The sequence below is a fragment of the Choloepus didactylus genome, chromosome 18 (assembly GCF_015220235.1).
Source record: "Choloepus didactylus isolate mChoDid1 chromosome 18, mChoDid1.pri, whole genome shotgun sequence".
Classification (NCBI taxonomy): domain Eukaryota; kingdom Metazoa; phylum Chordata; class Mammalia; order Pilosa; family Megalonychidae; genus Choloepus; species Choloepus didactylus.
This window is the reverse complement of record NC_051324.1, coordinates 24,370,599-24,380,863: the sequence shown is the minus strand read 5'-3', so window position 1 is coordinate 24,380,863 and position 10,265 is coordinate 24,370,599. Positions and strand designations below refer to the sequence as shown.

The 10,265-nt window shown below is 38.6% G+C and overlaps 1 protein-coding gene across 1 annotated transcript; it reads left to right on the top strand.

The window, feature by feature from the left end:
• The first annotated feature begins 2,974 nt into the window (after nt 1-2,974).
• Nucleotides 2,975-4,572, top strand: LOC119513833 (dnaJ homolog subfamily A member 1-like). The gene has a single exon (XM_037809284.1). The coding sequence runs from the start codon at nt 3,013-3,015 to the stop codon at nt 4,204-4,206; it is 1,194 nt and encodes a 397-aa protein (XP_037665212.1). The 5' UTR covers nt 2,975-3,012; the 3' UTR covers nt 4,207-4,572.
• The last annotated feature ends 5,693 nt before the right edge of the window (nt 4,573-10,265 follow it).

The following is a 10,265-nucleotide window of genomic DNA, read 5'->3' as shown; positions in this document are numbered from 1 at the left end:
TTGGCTTTTCCATTTCTTCAAGGAAGGCTGTTGGAATTTTGATCAGGATTGCATTGAATTTGTAAATCACTTTTGGTAGAAATAGCACCTAAACAATATTTAGCCTCTCAATCCATGAACACAAAAATGTCTTTAGGTCTTCCTTGTTTCTCTTAGCAGTGTTTTGTAGCTTCCTGTGTACAAGTCTTTTAAATCCTTGGTTAGCTTTATTCCCAGATATTCGATTCTTTTAGTTGCTATTATAAATGGAATTTTTTTATTTCTTCTTCTGATTGTTCATTACTAGTGTATAGAAACATTACTGATTTGGGGGTGTTGATCTTGTACCCTGCCACTTTACTGAATTTGTTTATTAGCTCTAGGAGCATTGCTGTGGACTTTTCAGGATTTTCTGTATATAGGATCATATCATCTGCAAATAGGGAATGTTTTCCTTTCTAATTTGGATACTCTTTATTTCTTTTTCTTGCCTAATTGCTCTGGCTAGAACTTCCAGTACAATGTAGAATAACAATGGTGACAGTGGGCATCCTTGTATTGTTACTGATCTTGGAGGGAAAGCTTTCAGTCTTTCACTATTAAGTAGGATATTAGCTGTGGGCTTTTCGTATATGCCCTTTATCATGTTGAGGAAGTTTTCTTTTATTCCTAGTATTCTAAGTGTTCTTATCAAGAAGCGGTGCTGGATTTTGTCAAATATCTTTTCTACGTCAATTGAGATGACCATATGGTTTTTTCTCTTTATTCTGTTATTGTGGTATATTACATTAATTGATTTTCTCATGTTTAACCACCTTGCATAGCTGAGATAAATCCCACTTGATCATGGTATATAACTCTTTTAATGTACTGTTGGATTTGGTTTGCTAGTATTTTGTTGAAGATTTTTGCATCTATATTCCTAAGGGGTATTGGTCCATAATTTCTTGTGGTATCTTTATCTGGCTTTGGTATTAGGATGATGTTGTCTCATGAATGAGTTAGGAAGTATTTCCTCCTCTTCAATTTTTTGGAGGAGTTTGATCAATATTGGGGCTAATTCTTCTTGGAAGGTTTGGTAAAATTCACCAATGTACTCATCTGGCTTGGGGTTTTTCTTTTGGGGGAGGTTTTTGATTATTGAGTCAATCTCTTTACTGTTATTGATCTGTTGAGATCTACTTCTTCTTGAGTCAGTGTAGATAGTTTGTGTGTTTCTAGGAACTTGTCCATTTCATCAACATTATCGAATTTGTTGGCACACAGTTGTTTAAAATATCCTCTTATAGTCCTTTTTATTTCAGTGGGGTCAGTAATAATGTCCCCCTTTTCAATTATGATTTTAGTTATTTGTGTTCTCTTCCTTTTTTTATTTCATCAATCTACCAAAGATTTGTCAATTTATTGATCTTTTCAATGAACAAACTTTTGGTTTTGTTTATTCTCTCTATTGCTATTTTTATTCTCAATTTCATTTATCTCTGCTCTAATCTGTATTCTTTCTTTCCTTTTGCTTACTTTGGGTTTAGTTTGCTCTTCTTTTTCTAATACTTCCAGTTTTGAGGGCTGTGATTTGAAATCTTTCTTTTTTAATGTAAGCATTAGAGCTATTAAATTTTCCTCTCAGCACTGCCTTTGCTGTGTCCCATAAGTTTTGTTATATTGTATTTTCATTTGCCTCAAGATATTTCCTAATTTCCCTTGTGATTTCCTCTTTAACCCATTGGTTGTTTAAAAGTATGTTGTTTAATTTCCACATACTTGTTAATTTTCCATTTCTCCTTCTGTTATTGATTTTTAGCTTCATTCCATTGCAGTCAGAAAATATACATTATATGATTTCAGTATTTTTTAATTTATTGAGACTTGTTTTGGAGTCACCAATTCTTGCATGTTAACTTTATTTCTGAGATTTTTAAATGTTTTGTCTCAAGAAAAGCCTCTGAAAAGAGGATAGTGATGCCATAATTATACCCTTAAATATTTGCTCAAGATAACAAAGAATGTAGTTCATAAACAAAAGAAGAATTAAAGAAAGCACTGGTTTTGCTTCTTACAGCTTTAAATAAAGCCGGTCTAACAGCATTCCTAAAAGGAAACTAGAAATTTTGGTCTCCAGTGGAATTTAATTATTATTTTTCTCTCAGGTACAATTTCTCCTTTTTCATCACTGTCATTTTTCTTTCATTTGTCCTTTTCTTTTTATCTTCATTTCAATCTTTCTTTGATTCAACAAAATTTAGGTTTTGGTGGTTGTGGAACCCAAAATATTTTATAAAATTATTAGTATAGAGAGAAGCATTTTCAGAATGGTCCAACCAGGACCCCTCTGTAGCTAGACACAGACAGTGTTATATCAGTGCTTTATTTTGTTGTTTCCATAAGGATCTCCCTTTCTCCCTGGCAGTTTCCGTGCATCTCCCAGGTGAAGGTCCCAGCTCCGAAATGGGCATCTCCTTCTATTCACTGGTACTCTTTACTTCCAGCTGAATTCAATGTCTTCAGTTCCCAAACAGAGATCTGCTGCACTGAGATTTTTGCAGAAGCCATTACCACCCGACAGACTCCTAATTGTCTTCCAAAAGGCAGATGGAGTTCCCTTCCCTAAAACACCCAAACTGACTTAGATATTCCAGCTCTGTGCTCCACAGCACACTATGCAAACCTCTACCATAGCATGATGGTTAGAGTTAGGGAGATTCTCCTCCAAAATATATCCTACATTCATTCACATCTTTTCAACCCCCAGTCTTGCCTTCTTGATCCAGGTCACCAACCAGTCCTCTCCTGTACAGATTACAGCCTCCTAAAAGGTCTCCTATTTGCACTCCTGTTTCCCAGTTTATCATTTACACTGCAGTCAGAGTTATCTTTTTAAAAAGAATTATTTCATATATTAAAAAATATAATGTAGGGAACTTTCCAGAACGCTTGGTGAGAGGCGGAGGAGCGACGGTTGCCTGAGCTGCGCACAGCGACGCGCTCCTTCCCGCTCCCCCTCACCGGCCTCGGCCTGCTCACCGGCTGTAGAAAATGGTGAAAGAAACCACTTACTATGATGTTTTGGGGGTCAAACCCAATGCCACCCAGGAAGAGTTGAAAAAGGCTTACAGGAAACTAGCCTTGAAATACCACCCTGATAAGAATCCAAACGAAGGAGAGAAGTTTAAACAGATTTCTCAAGCTTATGAAGTGCTCTCTGATGCAAAGAAAAGAGAATTATATGACAAAGGAGGAGAACAGGCCATCAAAGAGGGTGGAGCAGGTGGGGGTTTTGGCTCCCCCATGGACATCTTTGGTATGTTTTTTGGAGGTGGTGGAAGGATGCAGAGAGAAAGGAGAGGTAAAAATGTTGTACATCAGCTCTCAGTAACCTTAGAAGATTTATATAATGGTGCAACAAGAAAACTTGCTCTGCAAAAGAATGTGATTTGCGACAAATGTGAAGGCCGAGGTGGTAAGAAAGGAGCAGTCGAGTGCTGTCCCAATTGCCGAGGTACTGGAATGCAAATAAGAATTCATCAGATAGGACCTGGAATGGTTCAGCAAATTCAGTCTGTGTGCATGGAATGCCAAGGCCATGGGGAACGGATCAGTCCTAAAGATAGATGTAAAAGTTGCAATGGAAGGAAGATAGTTCGAGAGAAGAAGATTCTAGAAGTTCATATTGACAAAGGCATGAAAGATGGCCAAAAGATAACATTCCATGGTGAAGGAGACCAAGAGCCAGGACTGGAGCCAGGAGATATTATCATTGTTTTAGATCAGAAGGATCATGCTGTTTTTACTCGGCGAGGAGAGGACCTTTTCATGTGTATGGACATACAGCTGGTTGAAGCATTGTGTGGCTTCCAAAAGCCAATATCCACTCTTGACAACCAAACCATAGTTATCACCTCTCATCCAGGTCAGATTGTCAAACATGGAGACATCAAGTGTGTGCTAAATGAAGGCATGCCAATTTATCGTAGGCCATATGAAAAGGGTCGCCTAATCATCGAATTTAAGGTAAACTTTCCTGAGAATGGCTTTCTCTCACCTGATAAACTGTCTTTGCTGGAAAAACTGCTACCTGAGAGAAAAGAAGTAGAAGAAACTGATGAAATGGATCAGGTAGAACTGGTAGACTTTGTTCCCAATCAGGAAAGACGCTGCCATTACAATGGAGAAGCATATGAGGATGATGAGCATCACCCCAGAGGTGGAGTTCAGTGTGAAACCTCCTAGTTGGGGCCAGTGAATAACACTCACTACTGGCATTTTATATGCAGTAGTGAGTAAGTGAAAGACTGTAATCATAATATGCTCACTACTTGCTATTGTTTTTGATTTAATATTCAACTATAGTAGTGTTTTAAAAGTTAAATGAAGAATAAACTCAAATATAAAAGCTCTTACTTTGCCCTGTATGTATGATGACTTTAGTTTGCAAGATAAAGTTTAATAATTGTAAAAACTATTGGTTTAAAAGAAGAAAAGTCCCTTTAGCATTTGTTAGGCCATGTCTTGTAATAATTTTTTGCTGTGTACATGGACTAGCTTAGAGTGAAATGCCTAGGTATAGGTATGTGTATTGACTTAAAACTGTATTTAACTGGCAATCAGAAAAAAAACAAAACTTAATTTGTAGAGAAGTGTTGGTCTTTATAGTTATTTGTATTAAGTGGGATTTGTTGTGATGCTTCTGCATTTCTATTGCCTCAACTGTTACTTGAAGATGGCACAGTAATAATTTAGTCTGTGGTTTTCAGTAATAGAAATGGTAGCTTTTTAAAGAGGTTTATCATAATATGCTGCTTCTTGAGGGCATGCACTTCTACAATTGCATTCCCTTCTGCTATGCCCTTTTTTTTTTTTTTTTTTTTTTAATATATAAATATGTTGCTTTGTCCTGGTTACATTTACCCCCCTTCTTTTTGGACCATGATATGCCCCAAAGTAGTGATTGCAGGAGCTGGGTAACTTAAAAGTTCAGGTGAAGAGGATCTTTACATGGAAGAGAAATTTGCATGTATAAGATAAGAAGGTGTTCCTTAGGCTCACTTTAAACCATTTAACTTATGCTCCAAGGTAACTGTAATTTAATGTTGGTAGTATATCAAATTATGAATAGCTTTAATCATATGTTTAAAAGATATGTTCACATGCTTTAATCTGAGTATCGGAATTTAAGCAATTCTTGAAATGTATGAATGTCTCCTTAATATACTGATTACAAAGCAAAAAAAAAATATATAATGTATTAAGATATAAAGAATAGAATTAATATCCATGTTTCCCACCAACAGCTTAAGAAATAAAATACAATCAATACCTTTAAAGCTGACTGCATTCCTCCCAGATTCCATTTTTCATCTCCTCCCCTAAGGTAAACACTACCTTGAATTTAGTGTTTAACATTTCTTTGTTGTTTTGTTTTTCTAGAATACTTTTTTCATCTATGTATGTATTGCTAAATAATAGGTTATTTAATTTTGCTTGTATTTGAACTTTAAAAAAATGGTCGTATGCCATTCTGTTTTTCTGCAACTTGCATTTTGCACTCAATATTATGTTTGTGAAATTCATTCATGTTGATTTTCACATCTGTAGAGTATTTCATTGTATGAATATATCACAATTCATGTGAATTCCTGTCTATGAACTATTGGATTTTTTCCCAGGATCTGTGGAATGCCAACAATGCTGAAATAAATAGTCTTGACCATGACTGATAGTGCACATATGCAACAATTTCTCTATGGAAGCAATGTCCAGTAGAACTTTCTGTGATGATGAAAATGTTCTATATCTGCATTGTCCAATATGCTAGCACTGGCCATGTATGGCTGTTGAGCACTTGAAATGTGACTTCTATAATTGGAAAACTGAATTTCTAATTTTATTTAATTTAAATTAATTTAAATTTAAATAGCCATAAGTGGATAGTGGCTACCATATTGGGCAGAGAAACTCTAGATTAATATTCAGGAATAGAGGTGCTGGTTTATGGGGTGTACGTATCTTTGACTTTATAAGATATCAACAGATGTTTTTCAAAGTGGTTACACTAATTTATTCTCCCACAAGCAGGAAATAAGAATTGCCAGTAGTACTTTTTAATATTTACCTTAAAATTTTTTGCCTATCTGGGTATAAAATGGCATCTTGTTATAGTTTTAATTTGCATTTCCATCATACTGTTTATTTCCCATTTGTGCTTCCTTTTTGGTGAAATGCCTGTTCCTACTGGGTTGTTTGTCTTTTTCCTATTGATATTTAGGAGTTCTTTAGATATTCTGAATTGATTTTTTTCTAATTAAATCTAATTAAATGTGTGACAAATATCTTCAAAGCTATCCTTAAAAACCAAAATCAGGGAGAACCTAAGATGGCGGCTAGGTGAGACAGGGCAAAAAAACACCTCGGTGAAAAATACTAGCTAAAAACCAGAAAGTTACCCAGAACACCACTGCCAGCGATGCAACAGCTGGACAAGGTCTGCTAAATCCACAGGGAACATGCATTTGGTGCAACCAGGAGCCTGCATTCTGAAACAAGTGAGTGAGTCAGCCGAAAGTCCTGCGGCCATGCTGCGGTGTGGGGAAATGGTGGGCTGGAGTTTGGAGACGGACTAGTTCTTTAAAAAAAAAAGCCTGGGAGTGGCTGCAGATATGACAGGGAGAGCTGCGCAGTGAAGCACGGTGGGAGCGGGATGGGCTAATGCCTTGGTGTCTGGCGTGGAGGATACCCCTTCCCACACCCACTGCTGATTGTCTTGAGACCCAAGGAGCAGAGGGGAGCCAAAAGGAGAAAAAAAACTGCATTCCTTGCAGCCATCTCCCCAGCGGGTGGGGGACGCTCCTGCCCGGGGCCAGACCCATAGTCCAGAGCCGCACCAAGAAACCCAGTGTGACAGGGAATCTTTCCCGCAGCACTACACACAAGCCACAATATCGGCCGTGGACAGTGGCCTTTAATACACCCATGGCTAATTGTCCCAGAGCTGGGAGGGCGGAGCTGTGCGGAAAGGGGAAAGTTAATGCATCCCATTCAACCATCTTTGAAGCGGGCTGGGAGCGCCCCTGCACGGACCAGCGACCCAGGGCTTCCCCAGTGGGCCGGCGCGCACTTGTGATGTGGCACGGCCCTCCCTCAGCAGAGGTCCTGGAAGAGCACAGCTGGGAAGGGGGAACCGCTCAGAAATCCCAGGGATTCTATGAAAATACCAAGGACTTGTGGGTCAGCGGCAGAGACAATCAGTGGAAAGACTGAATTGAAGGCTTAGGCTCCTGCAACAGCCTTAAATGTCCAGGAACACCTGGGAGGTTTGATTATTAAAGCTTCCCTGCCTGCCTAACCACCCAGACACATGCCCCACATTCAGGGCAGACAGCACCAGCAGCACACCCAAACTTGGTGCACCGATTGGACCCCACAAGAATCAGACCCCCACACACCACAAAGACAAAGTGGGGGAGAACTGACTTGAGGGGAATAGGTGATTCACGGATGCCATCTGCTGGTTAGTTAGAGAAAGTGTACGCTACCAAGCTGCAATTCTGTCAAATTAGGAATCAAGTAAAGCAAATGTCAAGAGGCCAAAACAACAGAAAATCTTAAAGCATATGATAAAACCAGATGATATGGAGAACCCAAACCAAAACACCCAAATCAAAAGATCAGAAGACACACAGTACTTGGCACAATTAATCAAAGAATAAGAATTACAGACAGGCAACAAGAGCATGGCACAGGATATAAAGGACATAAAGAAGGCCCTAGAAGAGCATAAAGAAGAAATTGCAGGAATAAAAAAAAAATAGAAGACCTTATGGAAATAAAAGAAACTGTTGGCCAAATTAAAAAGACTCTGGATACTGATAATACAAGATTAGAGGAAGTCAAACAACAACTCAGCCTCCTCGAGGACCACAGAATAGAAAATGAAAGAACAAAAGAAAGAATGGGGAAAAAATCAAAATGGATCTCAGGGATATAATAGATAAAATAAAACGTCCAAATTTAAGACTCATTGCTGTCCCAGAAGGGGAAGAGAAGGTCTAGGAAGAGTATTCAAAGAAATTGTTGGGAAAACTTCCCAAACCTTCTACACAATATAAATACACAAAGCATAAATGCCCAGTGAACTCAAAATAGAATAAATCCAAATAAACCCACTCTGAGACATATTCTGATCAGACTGTCAAATACTGAAGAAAAGGAGCAAGTTCTGAAAGCAGCAAGAGAAAAGCAATTCACCACATACAAAGGAAACAACATAAGACCAAGTTGTGACTACTCAGCAGCCACCATGGAGGCGAGAAGGCAGTGGCATGACATATTTAAAACTGTGAGAGAGAAAAATTTCAAACTAAGAATACTTTATCCAGCAAAACTCTCCTTCAAGTTTGAGGGAGAGCTTAAATTTTTCACAGACAAACAAATGCTGAGAGATTTTGCTAATAAAAGACCTGCCTTACTTCAGATACTAAAGGGAGCCCTACCAACAGAGAAAAAAGCTGAGGGACTTCACCACCAGTAGATCAGTCCTATAAGGAATGCAAAAGGGAGTTGAGCAGGCTGAAAGGAGGGGACACTAAACACTTGACTGAAACCACATGAAGAAATAAATGGTACCACTAAAGATCACACGGTAAATATAAATACCAATACTACTGTATTTTTGATTTGTAACTCCACTATTTACTTCCTACAGGATCTAAAATACATAAACTGTAATGATAAATCAGTGGTATTGGACTCAATGTAAAATATGTAATTTTTGAAAAGAACTACATAAAAGTGGGGGAATGAGGGAGTATAGGAACATAGTTTATGTGTTATATTGAAGTTAAGTTGGTATCAAAGAAAAACAAGATTGTTACAGATTTAAGATGTTAAATTTAAGCCCCATGGTAAACACAAAGAAAGTGTCAGAGAATATGACCATAGAGATGAAAAGTAGAGTAGGGGTTCCGAGAAGTGGGGGAAGGGGCAATGGGGAGTTAAGAAATGAGTGTAGGGTTTCTGTTTGGGGTGAAGGGAAACTTCTAGAAAGGGATGGTGGGAAGGTGATAGCATTGCAACATTCGAAATGTGATTAATCCTATAATGGAATGCTAGGGAAGGGGTGGAATGGGAAGATTTAGGCTGTATATATGTTTCCACAATTGAAAAAAAAAAAAAAGACAGTCTAAATAGATGACAATTAAATGCCAAGGATGATCCTGGATGGGATCCGAGGATGGAGGAGAGGATGCTCAAAGGGACACAGATGGGACTTAAGGAAAAAAAAAAAAGGAAATATAGAATGTAAGCTTTGTATCAAGGTTGAATTTCTTGAACTTCTTAGCTGTGTTTAATGGGATTGCATAAAAGAATGTTCTTGTTCATGGGAAATGTATATGTGAATTATATTGTTTTTTCAAGGATGTGTGCAGCTTGCTCTCATATGTTCAGAAGACAGAGCAATAGATGATGGATGATAGGGAGGGAGAGAGAGAGGGAGGGAGGCAGGGAGGGAGGGAAAGAAAGAAAGAAATGATGGTGTGACAGGATGTTAAAGGTGGTGGATCAGGGTATCGGAGGAGGGGGGTCGGGGAATGCTGGAGTTCTACGTATGGGGTTTGTATTGTTTTTTCAACTGTTCCTGTAAGTTTGAATTGATCTCAAAATAAAATTTCTTATTAAAAAAAAAACAAAACCAAAATCAGATCCTGTTCCTTCACTCTTTAAAACTCTACAATGGTTTTCCATTGCACTTAGAATAAACTCTAAACTCCATTCTATGGTAGAGTGGACATTGTGGTTATTTCCCAAACATCCATCCCACCCCTTCCCCACTGAAGAGACACAACGCAGTTTGGGGAATTGACCACTGCACTAGGGAGAGGCCTCGTTAATGTAAGGGTAATCCTGTTTCCCTAATCAACAATTTGTTCTGGAGAAGGTCCATGACCTCATTTTGTCTAATAAGCCTCAGAAAGATCTGCTGAAAGCTTCAGAGAAAGTCTTCACTCTGGAGGGAGTGAAAGAAGGCCAGACGTTTTCCCACTGGACTTGAAGGAGGAATCATGAGGACAACGAGTCCAAGGATGAAGCTTAACACTCGATGGCAGATCACAGGGCTGAAATGAGCCTGGGATCTTTATGACACTGTTGGGTCCTGCTTGTTCCTATCTTACCCCTTTCACATGCTTTCCCTTCTTGCAACTTTCTCCCACAGATTCTCACATGGCTGGATCTTTATTGCCATTCAGTCTCAGCCGAAATGGTCATCTCAGAGAGGCCTTTGATCCCACCAC